We start from the raw sequence: 16,700 nt of genomic DNA on the forward strand, positions 1-16,700 counted from the left end.
TCCTCTGATCCCATCCTCCACACACACACATCCTTCTTGACAGTCCGGCTTCCCAACCCCTGAAAGAGTGAGTCTGGAGCATGCTTTTGTCCCGAGCCTCTCCCTCCTTCTCCACCCTGGCTGGGCTGGGCTCCACCTGCATTGTCCCATGCCATGTCCATTACCTCTGCTGCTGGTACGGTACCTGCTGTTGGAGTAGCTTCAGAACACAGCGCCCAAGATGGCCAGAGAGAGGGAGAAAGGATGAGAGAGGGAAGACAAAAGAGAGCACAGGTGAAACCACAGGACAAGCAAGTAGAGGACCGTCTGGCTCAAACCTGATCCAGACAGTGTGGCCAGGTGCTGGCTACTTCCCTGAGGATGCCAACTGGTGTCCATGTTCAACTCCATGGGGGTCTGGTATGTTCCTCCAGAAAACTGTCCACCAGGATCTTGGAGACCTTTCTGATTCTACTTCCACTCAAGGACTATCATCTAAGGGGTGCTAGTAGGGACAGTCTACCTACAGTGCTCTGTTTCCAGGTCTTTCCCCAAGGGTGTGTCCTTTCCTTGGCCAGGCTGATCTTTATGAAGAAGGCTGGGTAACCACCCACGATGCCAAGAACCACCCAAGATACCATAAGGTGTAGGTGGCATAGGAGGACATCTACCCCAGTCAAAAGGATGGTTCCTGTATCTTTGTGGGAAGATGGTAAAGAGTGTTGCAGTGGATGGAGGAGGGGTGAGCATATTTCATGAATCCTCTCCCATACCATCTCAGCCCTGGAAGGCCCAGGAACTGCCACAGACTGCAGCCCTGAGGCCCCTGTCCCGAGGGTCTGCTGCCCCAGTTCTTTCCCACCAGCTGTACTTTATGAAATAAGAAACCCAACTGTGGATTGGGAACCCTAAAAGAAATTCCTGAATTTACTGCAACTCTAAGTTGAGAAGAAAGTTTCCCTTTGTGTTCTTGTCCCCTGGGGCCCCAGAACGTATCCCAGGGTGGTCACTAAGGCTGGACAATGGGGCTTTGTTGATCTGATATTCTGTATTGGGCCGGAGATGGGGAGGGACAAGGGGCTCTCTTTATGTCTCTCCGTATAGAATTGAGTCATCAGGAAAGTGCACTATCCCCTGTCTGGCCAGGCTTTTGGTAAGAGGCATATTTTAGCCACAAAGTCCCCCCGCCATAATAAATTGCCCAAGTGCCGGGGCGGGGGGGTTGATGAGGGAGGAGAGCTTATTGCGTGGCTCAGGCCTGGCTTACAAGACCAGAGAATGACCCAGTCGGCCTTTCTCCAGCTTCTGCCTATCTCCTCTCCAGCTTGTCCCAGCACTGGTCTGCTGGCCGGGTAAAGGGGGTTGCAGATTGGGGAGGGAGGCAGGGCTGCTCTGAAGCTGACCTGGGAGCCCTGGCAGCAGGCCTGGCAGCCCCAGTGAAGCAGCACCGAGGCTCTCCTGGGGTGGGGAGGCGGTGTTCGGGAGGGCCAATCTAGGCCAGGGGCAGGGAGTCGCCCCTCAGCCTTCTTGGGCAAGCACTGCACAGAGTAACCTGTCATCTCCTTTAAGAATCCCTGTTCACACTGTCTCTTCCTTTGTAGAACCGAGCCCTCCTCTGCACAGCCTCTGCTAAATGTAACGTTCCTCATGTTGAACAGCAATTAGATATTCCTGTGGATGTCTCCCCTTCTAGACTGTGTTCCTTGCTTTTGGCACAGGGTCTGGCACCTCATGTTGTGGGTACTCAGGAAATGGCTGTTGAATACACCACTGTACCTCTGGAGAGGCAGGGAGTCCCCTCCTTCTGGAGGGGGGCTGCCAATATCCGGGCTTCTATAAACCTGACCTCCCCCCTTCGCTGCAGGTTCTGAGCACCAGCCTGGGTACAAGTGAGCCTGGAGCCCCCTCTAGTGGCCTTCACAGGCAGGTGCATTCTGGGGGATGCTCCGCGGGGCGGAAGATGCCAGGAGCCAAGAGCTGAGTGCATTCACTCTGGGGAAGCTGGCTTGGCCAGTGGCTGTTTCCCAACACCCCCTGCCCATGGCCTGACATCCCACCCAGCTCAGACTACACCTCCTGTTCAGCTCATTATCCTGGCAAATAGCCTCAATCAAGGCCTCCCTCCCTCCTTGGCCCACGTGCCTTTGGGAGAAGGGGTGTCCCAGAGCCCTCCCCAGGCAACCTTAGTAACAGTGCTGCCCCTCTCGATAGGCGAACACTTCCACAGTTCTCTGAAGTTCATTAGCAAGTTTACTTTCCATGTGCTTTCCCTCAGGTCATCTCCACTGTGGACTCAGGCTTGCTTCCTTATACCTACCCCCGTCCCCGCCCCAGGAGGACAGATGATAGATGTTAAGTAACAGAGCAAGTCAAGACAAAGTGGGGAATCAGGTCTGACTGCAGCCATCTAAGAAGATCTGAGTTTTCCAGATACATCACCAGCATCTACCTCTCAGCATAGGAGATGGGTTCTCTTGTATTCTATTGGGGGCTGGAGGACCTGCAGCCTTGTCTTCTCTCCATTCCAGAAGGCCAGCCAGCCAGAAGGCCAGGCCGGGGTGTTTCTCTAGGCATCTGGATTAGCCGGGATCTTTCACCCCAAAACTGCTGCAATGCACTTACCTTCATTTGGGGGTGCTGGTGACTCCTCTGTGACTGCTTCCCCAGAGCCCACCTGCGTCCTGGCACTGAGGGTAAAGCGGTAGCGCGACACGGGGTCTGCTCTTTGCATCGTGAACTTGGTCTGATTGGGAGAGAAGTTTTCCACTATCTGCTTTCCTAATTTGGTTCCATTAACTGGGGAGAAATAGGTAAGTGAATTCAACTTCAGTAACATTGGCCATGGTGGGTTATATACTCTGCAGCTGGAAGGAGAAAGCCTTCCCGACTCTGCGGCAAGGGGAACAAGTGGGGCCTGATCCCCGACCCTGGGGATGGGAGATTTGGGTTCAAGGGCAGACTGCTGGGCAAGAACTTTCTGGCTCTTCAGTGACAAACCAGGGGTTAAGACTTTTTCACTGAACTCATTATCTCCAGCTCACTATAAAGTTATGTGGCTGATTCTGAAAGATTTAGTTTATAATCCCCAGGCCTTTTTAACGAGGACAAAACTTCTGAGTTCCTTTCTTCCTTTCAAACAAAACTAGGGCAGAACCACTAGAGCTTTTGATCATTAATGCCTCCTTTGTAAAAGGCCTATTCAGTATAGCTCAAAGGGGAATGGTCAGGTCCAGAGGTGGATTCAGAGCAGCGTACAAGCACACAGTCGGCTATTAAAATCGTCAACAACACAACACCTGGCCCTTTGAGCTTCCCAATGAGGTACGACATCACCTACTTTAGAGGTTTTTCAAATATAATGACACTCCTGTCCTCCAGCGGTGACACTAAGCTCTTTTGGTGAGGTCTTCCCTGCCCACGTTCCTGACTGAGTCACTCAAGATACAGCTGCCTTACCATACGTGACACTTTGTTTACTGTCCCCGAGTATTGTGTGGATTCTCTTGTATGCAATCTACCTCATTGGATGAAGTGCACAACTTGTAGGTGTTGGAGACTCTAAGATCCCTGAGGGGCCGAGGTTGAGTTCCTCATTAGATCAGAAGTTCCCTTTTTCTCCCTGGCCAACTAGAAGATTCCTGCAAAAGGAGCTGTCAGGCGAGCAGAGGGCTGGCTCTCACCTGCCTCACCTAACACCCCGGGGAACTTTCTCCTTGGCGCTTCCATCCCTTTGCACTGTTCTCTGCACCCATAGGCTTTCTACTTCGATTCCTTAGTGAAATGGTGAGAATGGGGTTTCTGAATCCCAGATGAAGAGAAAGAAGGATGGAACGTACAAGCCACATATTTGAGAGTGTATCCGATCAGGATCCCATTGGGGTGTTCCGGATGATCCCATTCCAGGTTGATTGTCTCCAGGTTGGGCTGCCGGACTCGGAAACGTCTGGGGGCACTGGGTACTTGGGGAAGGAGGAGAGGGCAGGGGAAGAGAAGGGGTGGGTAGAGGCAGGATGAGGAAACACAAAAAAAAACAAAGCACAAGTATGAAGGCATGGACCTCTGGGCAACCCCCACGCTGGTTGGCTGCCACGTCAGAACCCAGGAGGACCATGGGGGTGAGGGGGCACAGCCCTCAGCCCCAGCCAGGATGCTGTATCCCTCCCGTTTACGACACACACGGGTCAGACTCTGTTTAAAATGGGGAAGAAGTCAGGTTTTCCTTTAGCAACGACGGTGGTTTGGGCACACGTTAGGCTGTTCCCTTGCAAAGATGCCTTCGAGCTGTTCAGGGACCCAACCACAGCTGTGTATGCAGAGGCCGCAGTTCCCAGTCCTCAGACGAGGATTCTCAGTCTCCGAGCTGAGAATGTGGGTTCAGGGGCGAGGAGAAAGAAACCCAGGATGGGACTCAGGGACAGGGCACCAGGAGCGGGGGCGATGGGGAGAGGCTGGAGATGGAAAGCAAAATGGGGGGTGGGGCAGGAAAGAGAGGAATAAAGAAAGCAAGAGGGAAGAACAGAGAAGGAGGAAGAGAAGAAGAATATGGGGGAAGCCATTAAGGAAGGAGGGAGGAGAAAGAGAAGAGAAATCAGCAAATGTCTGATAAACAGTAGTGAGCTTTGCAGGAATCTGCCTCCCAGGGCCAGGGGGACCTGGAACCAGCAGCAGGCAGGGCGCCCCCTGCAGGGCCACCTGTCCAGACAGAAGCTTCTGGATCCCAGTGCTGAGTGAACTCTGAAGATCCTGAGTGCTGGGGAATAAGCCGGGTGCTTCTGGTGGTCAGGGAGACTGTGCTTCGACCTCCGGAGTCAGGGGGTAGCCAGGGCTCCCGCAGCACCCTTGTAGGGGGGAAGGTCAGTCCGCTAGCCCTTCTGGAATTCTGTCAGCAGGCAATACAGATCTTCTCCTGAGATACACAGTCCTGACAGGGCAGGCCAGCCGGTCATGCAGCACTCGGGGGATGGCAGGAGCGGCTCAGCTTGCAGGACGTAGGTGCCTTGGGGGTCGCAGCAGAGGTCACCTTGTGCTGTCTGGCCAATGTATGCTGGGGCTGCTCAAGGCCCACCTGGACGTGCTGCCCTTGTCCTGCCCCACCCTGCAGAGTCTCAGGGCAGACCTACCTCCTTCCGGGGTGGTGAACTCCTTGGTTTCACTGCGAGGCCCATCGCCTCTCCCATTGACCACGACCATCTCCAGCTTGTAGTTACTGTAGGGGAAGAGGCGGGACACCACGCCGCGGGGGCGGTCACCAGGGAAGCTGGCTTGCTGTCTCTTCTGAGACACCCACAGGTTCTTCAGCAAGCTGCTCTCCCTCCAGTAGTAGGCCTTCAGGACAGAGGCAGGCCGGTGAGGGGTGGTCAGGTGGAGCCGGGTTAGTAGTTAGTGCCAGTGGTAGTGACAGTTTGCCCTCTGCTTGCCACAGGCTCCAAATCCCGAATGCCCTGGGTAGCCCCGCCTGGGCTGGGGCAGTGGCCTTAGAGGCCCCATTCATTAGCCCCTAGTGAGTGTGAACTGATGTCAAACAGGACATGGGGGCTTGGGGTTCAATCATTTTCTGAGCCACACTGCCTCTCTCAGAAGTAGGCAAGTTGGCCAAAGTTACTGATGGAGCTGGTGCTTATTTCCATCATGACACTTAATTCCAGGCCCGGGAACAAGATGCTCATGGAGTTCATGCTGGAACCACAAATGATAAGCCCAGGGTGCAGGCACGGAGAGCTCTCTTCTGTGCTCAAAGGCCACATCCCCTTGAGTTGGATTAGTATGGTTTTAGGTTGGCAGGAAGCAGGAGTTGAAAAGTAACAGGTTACCCCCACAAGTCTGAATATGAGAGTTGATTTAATCCTTTGAAGTCAAGCGGTTTCTTTTAATATTGTTTGAAGACCTTTAGAATGCGATAGACACAAGTCCAAGTCAGTGGACACCAGGCTGCCCGGTGGCAAGATCCTGGATGGGATGGCCTTGAGAAGGTGGTAGTGTTATGGATAGAGTCAAGAGGTCTGGGACATAAGGTAGGGTTAGCACTAGGTACGAAGGCCCAGGTCGGGCTACCGTGTCACCATTACCTGGGCCTCCGATGGCAAAGGAAGAGGAGGAGATCCACACTTGAGAAGGGGACCCAAGGGGAACTTTAGCTGGAATGATCTCCAGGCAAGTAGGTTAAGGGTGCGAGTCGAGTGCTGGGGAAGAGCTCATTAAGTGTACACATTGTCTTGTCTTCCTTATTAGTGTCCTACTGAATTGATGTCCTAAAAAGAGACCGATCCCTTCCATTCTGTCCCCAGCTGTCCATCAGCCAACTCTCAATGACCTGTAAGTCACAGAACCTGCAGCATCCCATGCCTACAGCCTCTGTCACTTCCCAGGCAACTTTTAAATAAAGCTATGTGTAAGGGAGAGCCTGGCATAGCCTGGTTTTCTCCCTCTTTTCCCCGCCTCAGCCCACCCTTGCAAAGAGGAGAGACATGTGAGCAGAAACTGCCCATAGGCAGGGAGATCAGGAGAAGCCAAGGGCCCTGATAATCCACATGCTGGAGAATCTGGAGTTGGCTGCGACAACAGGGAAAGTGTTTATAATGTCTTAGTGGCTCTGCCTTGTTAGTGAGGGCTTCATGAAACCAGACTGGGTGAGGCAAGCAGTCCAGCAGGGGCCATTAGGAGAGGGGTGTAGCTCAGTGCTGCCTCAACACTGCTCCTAAGATACATGTGTGTCTGCTCACACATGTATTATGAGCATGATGAGCGATATTGCAGCATCAACCCAAACCCACCACTCTTCATGTGATCTTCTGCTGAGCAGAATCTCAGCATATCTGTTGCAGGACACACCTGGATATATATAGATATAGATATAGATAAAAATTTTTTTCCAGGTGTATTTTTGAACAGCCAACACCATCTTCTTGAATTAACTCTGGATCCAACAACTACCCCTAGGACCCCTTCCAGGTATCTCATGGCCTGCATCTGCTACACCCTTGCCCTGGTTAGCAAGCTGGGTGGTTAGGCAGGGCTGAGAGCTGGTGTCCTCACTCGGTACTCTCTGAGCTGGCCCTGGACTGTGTCAGGGTAAACGCGGTTCCACTGGAGACTGATGGCTGTGCTGTTCAGGACTCGGATTTTAACATCAGTGGGTGCAGCCCTGGGATCTGCAATGTTTTGGGACAGAGAACTGGTTATGCGAGCGGGGCTGGCCCCTGGACTCTAGGGTCCTCTCGGACTTATTCTCTGCTGGGGCCTCCACCTCCTCTGGACACTGGGTACTCCATGCAGGCAAGGGCTATGACTGTTCCACAAGATTGCACTTGGGGGAGTGGGAGAAAGCCAGCACAAAAGGGTGGCCATCGGGTGGGATGGATCTGCCTACATGTTTGGAGGGCAATTATTTGCTATCCTCCCATGGCTGGGTAGCCTCCGTTTGCCCCTGCATCCCAATGCACTACCTTTCTCCACCTGCTCTGTGTCCCAGCAGGCTGCCCTTCTTTGGACTGTGTCAGTGGGTCCTGCTATTCACAGGCTACCAGACAGGTTTGCTCAATAGGAAAGGTCAACAGGAGACCCCAGGGCAGGAGGAGAGGGAGGGTGGGCACCTGGTCCCCTGGCCCTTTGAGGCTCAGAATGTCATAGCAGGGTCCTGCTGTTGCTACCCCTCTGGGTCGTTTCTGATACCTTGCTAGTTTCCATCAAACCCTGTCCTCACATTAGAGATAGCCCCCTTTGAATGACACTCATTTTCCACCAGCACCCTGCAGGAAACATCAGCCACATACTGAAGATGTCCCAACCTCCTTCAGGAGGGGATTCTGATCCTGACTATGTGGAGAGACAGACCCCTTCCCTCTGCTGGAGCTGATTTGTACCTCCTTTTTCTGCACTCTGCCCAACAGAGCACAGGCTGAGGGGGTGGGCAGGTGCCATGGAAGCTGGGGGCGGGTTCACGAAGTCCACTAGACACTACCCATTCTGTACTCACCAGCCAGTAATGCCCGCCAGTCCCCTGTCTGGAAGTGCCTGCACCACGAGACAAGGAGCAGGATGGACAGAGTTGGCTGGTACTACCCACTTATTACAGAGTGGGTCCAATCCATAATCACCTCCAGAAACGTGGTACCTGGGGCCCACTTCTTCCCACCTGACTGTCACGCTCAACACAGACCCTATTCTTAATCCCTAGCACTGGCCCTTGCAATTCCCCCAAGATGTTCCTCCTCCCTTCCTTCTGGTCACCGTATCCATCTACATGATCTTTCCTTGGATCACCTTGACCAGGAGGGGCTGCTCAGCAGCCTATTCCACTGATGTGTTTGGGAGAGGGAGACCACTGCCATCTTAAAAGCCAGGTGCATACTTCCACCTATATGCCCAGAATCATGTACAAAGGCTAGCTTCCCAAAAACTTTACTTTGCATGCCCAATTCCAAAGGTTAAGAGCAACACTGGGATGCCAGCTGGTAGCTGATCTGGATCATTCCAGTCTGGGGCTCTGGAGGCCTTTTCTATTTCTCGAGGTCTCCCCCGGGGAGCCAGGCAAGAATCTGGCCTGTGGCCCTGTTTCCTGTGGAGGAATCTAATTATGGTTCTTTGGGAGGGAGAATCTTGAAGTCTTGGCCCTAGCAAGGCTTGGAGGAAGGTAGCTCAGAAGGCCCGGCTTCTATTTTCAAGCCTGACATTTGCCATTGTATAGTACTGGCAAGAGCTTTCCCTTCTAGGGCCTGAGTTTTCACATCCATAAAATGGGAATATTGGAGCAGGTGATGATGTTCAGTAATTCCAACTAGAGTTCAGGTGATGACATTTCTGCTCCTGACATCAGGGGCCTGTTTGTCCCAGGTCACTCTAGGGAATTTCTCTTTCCTGGAAATCGGCTGTCCTCCCAAGATGTTCTTGGAAGTCCTGTGACCCACCCTGAGGTCCCTAGTCTGTGAGGCTGGCTTTGTGCAGCCCAGCTGTGTGGGTCCTTGCTGGGGCAGGGGAGGGTACTCACAGTCTTCCCCGGAGTAACCGATGACAGTGTCTGGCTCAGGGCCCTTCCCAAAGTCATTTTCGGCCTGGACTCGGATCTCATAGGGCACGTAGACAGGGGTCTGGCCCACCACGTAGCGGGAGCCCCACACTGTGGCGTTGTTCCACGTCTCTCGAGTTTCTCTCCGCCGCCACTTGACGATGTAGCGCAGGTTGGGGCCAAAGGCAGAGGTGGCATTCATGGGCTGAGCAGGGAGAGATGGAGGGCAGGGGTGGAACCCAGGCCCACCCACAGCCTGCACCCTCCTTCTGTGCCAGCCATTCTGCCCCGATCTGCCCAGCATTGGAAGAGCGTGCCACCCTCACACTGAGTCCCCCAATGCCCAGAGTCTTATGAATTAAGCAGCATGTAGCTCTTCTGTGACATGAGCTTCACACTCAAGAACCTAGTCACTCTGACTCCCAGAGCCACCCACATTTGCAAGTCCATAGGGAGCCAAAGCTGTATGTCCAACAGGACTCTCCTGTGATGCATCAGTAGGAAGAACAAAACAAGAAAATAATAGAATATTCTCTGAAGTTGGAGAGGGATGAGTTTTGGGTTAGCCAGCCACAGCATGCCCACTACCAGTGAACTCAGAATTCCAGAACTGACTTGGGTTCTACCGAATCCATGTGTGACTATACTGTCCTTCCCAGTACCTAAGGGGTGTGTATGACTCTGTTCTTTCTTCCCTAAGGGCCTGGTCCAGGAAGCTGTCCCATGGGAGCCCACCCTACAGAGCTGTAGACCAAGAGCTGGTCCTTGCAAGGTCCTAAAGATGAGCCCCAGTGTCTTGAACCTGGGCTTAGCCCAGCTGCCCAGGCTGCTGTAAGATCAAGCCCTCAGAAGGATGGGGATAGCCATGATCCCACATGCTGTCTCTCCCTGCTTCTCTTACCCATGGTGACAGCACAGAAATGTTAATATTTCAGTGGCTAAATGTGCATTTCTCAGACTTGGAAGTGGTTTGGAAAAAAGTCATTTTGAGACCACATATCCCAATTTTGGTTTGACTATATTTTCCAAACCAAAATTGGGATATGTGGTCTCAAAATGACTTTTGAGCCAAGATAAAGATGAGATTTTTTTTTTTTTCAATCTTGGCCTGTAGGGAAGCTTTTGCATCATCTTCATTCCTGTACTAAAAGAAAGCCTGCAGGGAAAGCAGCTCGGGTCTGGTCTCCCCTATACCCCCAGCCATCTCCAGTGGGAGGACCCCAGAACACACCCAAACTAGGTCTAGATGTTTAGGCCAAATCTTTCCTAGAGGCCCACCTATACCCCTCCCTCTCCGAGAGAAGACCATTTTAGTTTGCTTGTACTCTCTCTGATTTTGCCAAACTAGCTACGTTCTTTGGTCACCTCTGCTCCTATCTCCTGTCTTAACTCTTGCTCTTAGACATGCTTCAGTTTAGTCTCTGGAGGTCCAGAGGCCTTGGGGTCTCAGGGGCATAAAGAGCAAGGGCTCCCAGGTACTCAAGGCCAAGACAGTGGGCCCATCAAGGGGGACAGAGGGACCCTTACCGTCCAAGTGATCTCCATGTTGTTCTTTCTGGTCCCTTCTCCCTTTACGTCAGCGGGATTGGACTCAGGGGCTAGAACCCAAGTGGATGCAAAGGTCAAGTCCAATTTGTGCCACCAGGGGCAGTGAGCAACCTCTCTCCCTCCCAGCCGACCAGCCCCATCTTTCCCCAGCATCTCTCTGCGCCCTCAGTCCCACAGGCAACCAAACTTGCTCTGCTGTTTTCTCAGGTGTATGATATGCTTCCCTAACTAAGACTTCACCCCCACTCTCCCCCCCCAAGGAGGGCTAATTTCTTTTGAATTTTAATCCCTCACCAGACAGCATTTATCATAAGGCTTCCCATACTTTGGATGGTCCCGACAGCCAATTCAATGTGGATTATCCCCTCCATGGATTATCCACTAAATCAATTTAATATCAGACTGGTTTATCCCTGGCATTTAACATTTTGGGGAAGCAGCTCCACTCTCAATGAGCTGGCATATTTTCAGAAATCTAAACATTACCCAAGCATGATAGGAAAAAGAAATCTGACATAACACCAGATTATATTTTTCTCCTGCCGATCTTTGCCATAGCACTTCCCTTTAAAGCAGATCATCAAGAATTATTAAGGATATTAATAATAATAATCACAGTTAACATTCACTGTGCACTTAGCTACACACCAGGCATCAGGGTAGGTACCCAACCCGCATTTTCAGACAAAAGCCTCCCCACAGCCCCGTGATGGAGGCGGTGTTGTCATTATACCCTGTTTCACAGCTGAGAAAGTCCAACCTTGGAGAAGTTAGGTGACCCACCCACGTTCCATGGGCCAGGAACTGGGGGCCATCGGCCCTCAGGTACTCACGCGCCCCGCTGGTCCGGTAGCGCTCAGAGGGGAGGCTGGGATGGCTGCTGCCCACCTCGTTGATGGCAATGACCCGGAACTGGTAGTTGACATATGGGGACAACTGGAGGATGGCAGAGTTGACACTGCCTGGGAACTTGGAATGGTCATGCCAGACCCCTGGCTGGAACTGGTCCTCTTCAAACTGGACGACGTAGTCTGAGTGGGCAAGGAAGACAGTGCTGGTTGGGAGCTGAGTTGACAGAGTTCTGTGAGGTACTCCCTCGCGGTTGCCACTAGTCTTAACATTCTGCCTTGGGTAGACAAAGACCCAGGGACAATTCCTCCCGAGACACTGAGGGGACCCAAGGCCTCTGTGTGCTGTGTGAACAGCCCAGGGCACGCGCCAAGGGAGGCAGAAGCGGGACCAGAAACCAGGGCAAGGCCCCTGGCTGCTCCCAGAAACCAGGCCGCCATCCATCCCTCTTTCCTGGATTGGAGCGTGGGGCCCCTGGCTGACCTGTGATGGGGCTGTTGTTATCATCCCCTGGGATCCAGGTCAGCCTCACACTCCTCTCAGCCAGGTCAGTGAGCTCCAAGTCCCGGGGTCGGTCTGGCCGTCCTGGCAGCAGAGGAAGAAGACACCACACGGGACTCCCGAATTAGAGCCAGCCTGTCCTGCGCTGGCCCCAGCCCTGGACTCTGGCCTGTGATGGGCCCCTGAGGGGCTGAGGTCACCACCAGTGGAAAACAGCCCTGGCCTGCCTGGAAAGGTCAGCACAGGGACTACCCCCTTCCCTCAGGGGGCTGAGGAAGAACAAAGGGGAGACTTAAAATTTCAGCACCCCAAAAGAGCATCAAAGGATATAGGGTGTAGGGAGAACTGGGACCGACCCACCCCATTTCTGTGAGTATTCTTAGGGTGTGAGCATTTGGAAAATGATGCCCTTTTCATGAGACCCGTGCTTGCAACCTTTAGGGAAGCTGGCAAGGAAGTGTGGGATTTGGTCTCATTTTCTCGGGATAATTACCTTCTACTCTGTGTACCGAGGCTTTGAGGTTACAGGAGCTCAGGGGGTGTTTGGAGGGCTGAACAAGGCAGCTGGGTTAGGAGTGTGGGAGGGACAAAGGCTGAGGACCAGGCCAGGGAGGAAATAGGGACTTAATCCAGAGTTTCAGTGATGGAGAGGAGGACAGAAGAGCATCAGCAAGCGTCCAAACAGGACTGGGGGCTCCTGTCTCACTGGATTTCCTAAGCGCCATCTTGGCCTGGGGGTAAAGCTACCTCACTACTGACTGATGGGGTACGTGTGATGTTTCCCCATCCTGGCTGCTTGAGCCAGTTATTTCTGAACTCTGGCTGGTAACTGGGAGGATTTGGAAGGTGGGTCACATGAACCCACATTCGTGTATGCATGCACACATGTGAATACAGATTGTGAACGGGTGTGCAGCAGCAGAGGTGGGGAGGCTGCAAACGAGATGGGCCTACAGGTAATTTGGAGCACGTGGGCTTTCCTGAGAAGTGTGTAGGGAGAGAGAAAGCTGACAGGGAGAGAACAGGTTACCACAAGGAAGGGATGGGTGAGCAGCCAAGGACTTCCGAGGAAGCTGGGAGCAGGGCTGTGGCAGGGCTGGGAGGTAAGGGGCAGGACCTTTGAAAGGAATCAGATTTGGCAGCGAGTGGAGAGTGTGACCCACTTGCCTATACGTGGTACCTCCTGTCTGGTAGCACCTTCCTCCTCGGACTCCACCCTCCCAGCTACCTAGAGAGGGCTTTGGAAGGGGTCCTGTGATTAGTACAAATTACCTTTGGGCAGGGCAGCCAAACGGTTAGTTGGAGTGGCCTGATCAGCTGCAAAGGTAAGACGGGTTATTCAGGTTAGCACATTATCCAGGATTACAGGTGTTTTAGTAGGATGGGAATAGGTGGCTGAGGTTTGAATGGCTGCCCTGGGCTGAGGTGTTCTAGGCACACCCTCACCTTTGCTTCCATGGAGACACCCCTGTGCTTCCTCCATGGCTGACAGTGTGGAGGGGACTGTGTGCTTCCCATCCCAATGCCACTATGTGCCTGGGACCACCATCCTCAGCGACTGTGCATTGTCGCCACAGAGGGGACAGAGTGTACCAACAGTAATGGCAATAGGATGCCCAGAGAGAGGACAGAGGTGATGAGGGGACACCAGGGGATGTTCTTCCCTGGATGGGAAAGGCTATCTTCCCCTGGGGTTGGGATGGTTTAGTATTTACAGTCTAACTTGGACACAGGGCAAGAAAAGATGAAATCGGTTTGCTAAGTGCAGAGTGCCCTATAAAATCCCATTAAGGAAACAGGAGCAGGGTGGGAAGGGGAGGGAGGCTAGTAGAGGGTGTTGGCAGGACAGACTCAAAATTCAGTCTTGCTTCAATGATGAACTGTTTTAACTGACGTAGTGGTACAGAGGTAGCTGTAAAGTTGGTATGGATTATCACAAGAAGAATCCCTCGTCTACCTTCCCCCTCTCGTTCAGGCACCCATCAGTTGAGGATTTGGGTGAGTTAATGATTCTACTCAGGAGGCAAGGTGTCCAGCACAGCTTGTTCTGAAAGGAGCAGCTTCCTAACTCTTAGATCAAAGGGCAGGAGATCACCACCCCTGACCAGCTGGCTGACCACAGGACCTGTGTGGGGCTCACTGCTTCTCTGACCTCGGGAAGGGGTGGGATGGGAGGCGGTCAGAGCATGTATGAGCAGTGGCAGTTACCTAGCACGGTGAGGTAGGCCTTGGCCAGGTCCTGGTCCAGCTCAGTGCTGGCAACACATGTGTAACTGCCCTGGTCCCGCTCAGCCACACCAAAGATGGTCAGGGAGTCGTCTTCCTTCTTCATCCTGCAGGGGCACCAGGGAGTGGTTGGGAGGAGGGCGAGTGGGTAGACAGTGAGTGGTGCAGGGGAGCTCTGGGCACTGCCTGCTTTCTCCCTGGAGTAGGGATGGTGAGTGAGAGGGAAGCATCACAGGCTGGGCAGGGTAGCCACAGCCCCTCGCAGGGGACATGAGGCTCCCTCCCAATGATTTGAGAGGGTCATGGTCTTCACCACTACCTGGAGCACTTAGGTGCTTGATGGAAGGGAAAAGGAAAGTGGGTGAAGCAGAAGTGGCCCTGATCACATTCAGACTCACATTCACTGTCCTCAGATTGCCTATTATCTATTCCTTGCTGCCTTTCTTATGCTGTGCTCTTCCCCCCCAAATCAGGGCACGGTTAGGTCCACCCCCCAAAAGGCAGGCTGGTAGCCCTCCTCCTCCCCTACTTCCAGCTCTCCCTTCAGCCCACACCAGTCTGTGCACCCAGGCTCAGGCCAGCTGTCCTGCGCTCCTCTGAACTGTCTCCTGAGGAGGGAGGTGGACACCACAGAGCAGGGTGGGCCGGGAAAGCTGGGAGTGCACAAAGCCTGTGCCTGCCTGCAGAGCACACCCTGGGAAAAGCCAGATGATTGTGGAAACAGTCATTCCCTATGGCCAACCTCAGGGCCCTGCACAACCACCCTCCGAGATGTGGGGGGACAACAAAGAGCCCCGTGGAGGGCTCTCCATCCCCCTCCATCACTGACTGCACATCAGAGATATTTGCCGGGACTTTTGGACACTCTCAATGCCTCCTCTCCCACCATGCCACTTAAATCTGGACATAGGAGGCCAGTGAGGTCTAGTAAAAGCACCCTAAGCGATGGGCTGAGGCACCCCACTAACACCCTGGTGGCAGGCGGCTTGGGCCAGCCCTGCCCTCTGCTGGACACCAGGGGCACTGCGAGTAGGGCTGAGGATGGGGGTGCTCCCAGAGAAGAGGGAGGCAGCAGGGAGGCAAAGGGGTGAGGGGAGAGAAGGGAAGAGAGAAAAGAGTGAGAAAGAGGAGAGGGGGAGAACTGGTGAGAGAGGGGGAGGTACTGATGCTGCCACCCCCTCCGTGGCAGTTCCTGGGGGACACGATGCCACAGGTTCTCTGTCCCCGGGTTCCTCCGTGTGTCACCGAGAGCAAGGAGGAAGAAGATGGCCCGGACTCACACCACGAAGAGAGAAGGAAGGAGCAGAGAAACCTGTTTCCTATGTAGAGAGGCTCATCATCCTTCAGCCAGGAGACCGTGAGCTTCAGGGAGGGGTCGTGCTTCACCCGACACTCCAGCTGCACCGTCGTGCCCCTTTTGGCCACCTGGTCCTCAGGCATCCGGTAGATCCTGGTGGGGTCTGTGCAGAAGCCAAGGGAGCTTGTCATCGGCAAGGCCTCTGCCCCCCACCCCGCGTGGCCACGCAGTGAAACACATGTGGCCTCAAGATTAGAGGGACCGCGGGAGGAGGCAGAAAGAACCTTCAGGTGTATGAATGGTGGTGGTGGGGCTAGTATGGGCCATTCCAAAGAGGAAACAATCCCCATGTCCTTTCTCTCTGGCTGGGGAATCTACGATGCACTTCCTGGGGGGGTAGCAGGGTGCTGGTAGGGGTCTCCAACTTCTCTTCATAGTCCCACGGGGACTGAGCTGAGCAGAACTCTGTGTTCCCGGCCCCCAGGCCAGCCAGAAGCCCTGTGAGGACACAGAAGCCCAGCGGGAGGGCCCCATGGGGGATCTGACGTGATGTGTGGTGTGTTTTCAAAGGGAATGGCGCACGGGAACCACTTGGAGGAGATGGCTTCCTTGCCTGCCCCACCCCGCCTCTACCTACCAACCTCTCCTTTACCTTTGACCTCCAGGCGGACCTGGTTCTCAGCTTTGCCCAGGATGTTGGTGGCGACACAGGTGTAGATGCCTTGGTCCTCTTTGCGGATCATCTTGATTTCCAGACTGCCATTCTCGTAGACGTGGTAGTTACCACCATCCAGGTTACTCCCCTGCCCGTTCTTAAACCTCACAACAGAACAGCAGGACACACAGCACACTGAGAGAGCAGTGTGCAGCCCCGAGCCCCCGATGCTCTGCCTCCCACTGCTGGGCAGCCCTGGCAAGTCTCTGGCCCTTTCTAGGCCTCGGTTTTCTTCTCTGCATAGGGATGGGGCTGACGTCGATGATTGATCAGCTTTCTCCCAGCTTCCACCCTACAAGGTTCACTGGTCTCACTGAATACCTACTTTGGGCCAGGAGGGTAATGAGTACTATAAACCAGAGAAATCCCCACCCCCCGGGGGTGAGACCTGGTCTGGAACTTACCATCGGAGTGTGGGGATGGGAGACCCAAAGAATGGGCAGTCCAGCCGTGTCCGGTTGTACAGGATCACCCTAATGAGCTGGTTCCGGGGTGACAGCATCCGGGGTGGCACGTCTACAATTTCCAGAGAATGGACCTTGGCTGGGGGGCTGGGGGGGGTTAGCTCCTCCAGTTCCCCTCCC

At 53.8% G+C, this 16,700-nt stretch overlaps 1 protein-coding gene across 25 annotated transcripts in view; it reads right to left on the reverse strand.

Annotated features, from left to right (window-relative positions):
- NFASC (neurofascin) overlaps positions 1-16,700 on the reverse strand; it is a 181,112-nt gene that overhangs the window by 28,568 nt on the left and 135,844 nt on the right. For 11 of the 25 annotated variants that reach the window (XR_005990680.1, XM_041774161.1, XM_041774157.1 and 8 more), the window contains 14 exons: positions 16,521-16,632; positions 16,054-16,220; positions 15,417-15,564; positions 14,087-14,211; positions 13,151-13,195; positions 11,861-11,962; positions 11,362-11,559; positions 10,508-10,578; positions 8,963-9,185; positions 7,012-7,127; positions 5,100-5,304; positions 3,816-3,938; positions 2,602-2,775; positions 137-199 (listed from right to left, as the gene is read on the reverse strand). Coding sequence is in view for 24 of the 25 variants with exons in the window: in XM_041774161.1 (XP_041630095.1) it covers positions 137-199; positions 2,602-2,775; positions 3,816-3,938; positions 5,100-5,304; positions 7,012-7,127; positions 8,963-9,185; positions 10,508-10,578; positions 11,362-11,559; positions 11,861-11,962; positions 13,151-13,195; positions 14,087-14,211; positions 15,417-15,564; positions 16,054-16,220; positions 16,521-16,632 (1,872 nt within the window). In the remaining variant the exon portion in view is untranslated. The remainder of the gene's footprint in view (positions 1-136; positions 200-2,601; positions 2,776-3,815; positions 3,939-5,099; positions 5,305-7,011; positions 7,128-8,962; positions 9,186-10,507; positions 10,579-11,361; positions 11,560-11,860; positions 11,963-13,150; positions 13,196-14,086; positions 14,212-15,416; positions 15,565-16,053; positions 16,221-16,520; positions 16,633-16,700) is intronic. The other 14 variants (XM_041774176.1, XM_041774163.1, XM_041774172.1 and 11 more) reach the window with 8 other exon arrangements.

This window comes from Vulpes lagopus, chromosome 11, assembly GCF_018345385.1.
Source record: "Vulpes lagopus strain Blue_001 chromosome 11, ASM1834538v1, whole genome shotgun sequence".
NCBI classification, from domain to species: Eukaryota; Metazoa; Chordata; class Mammalia; order Carnivora; family Canidae; genus Vulpes; species Vulpes lagopus.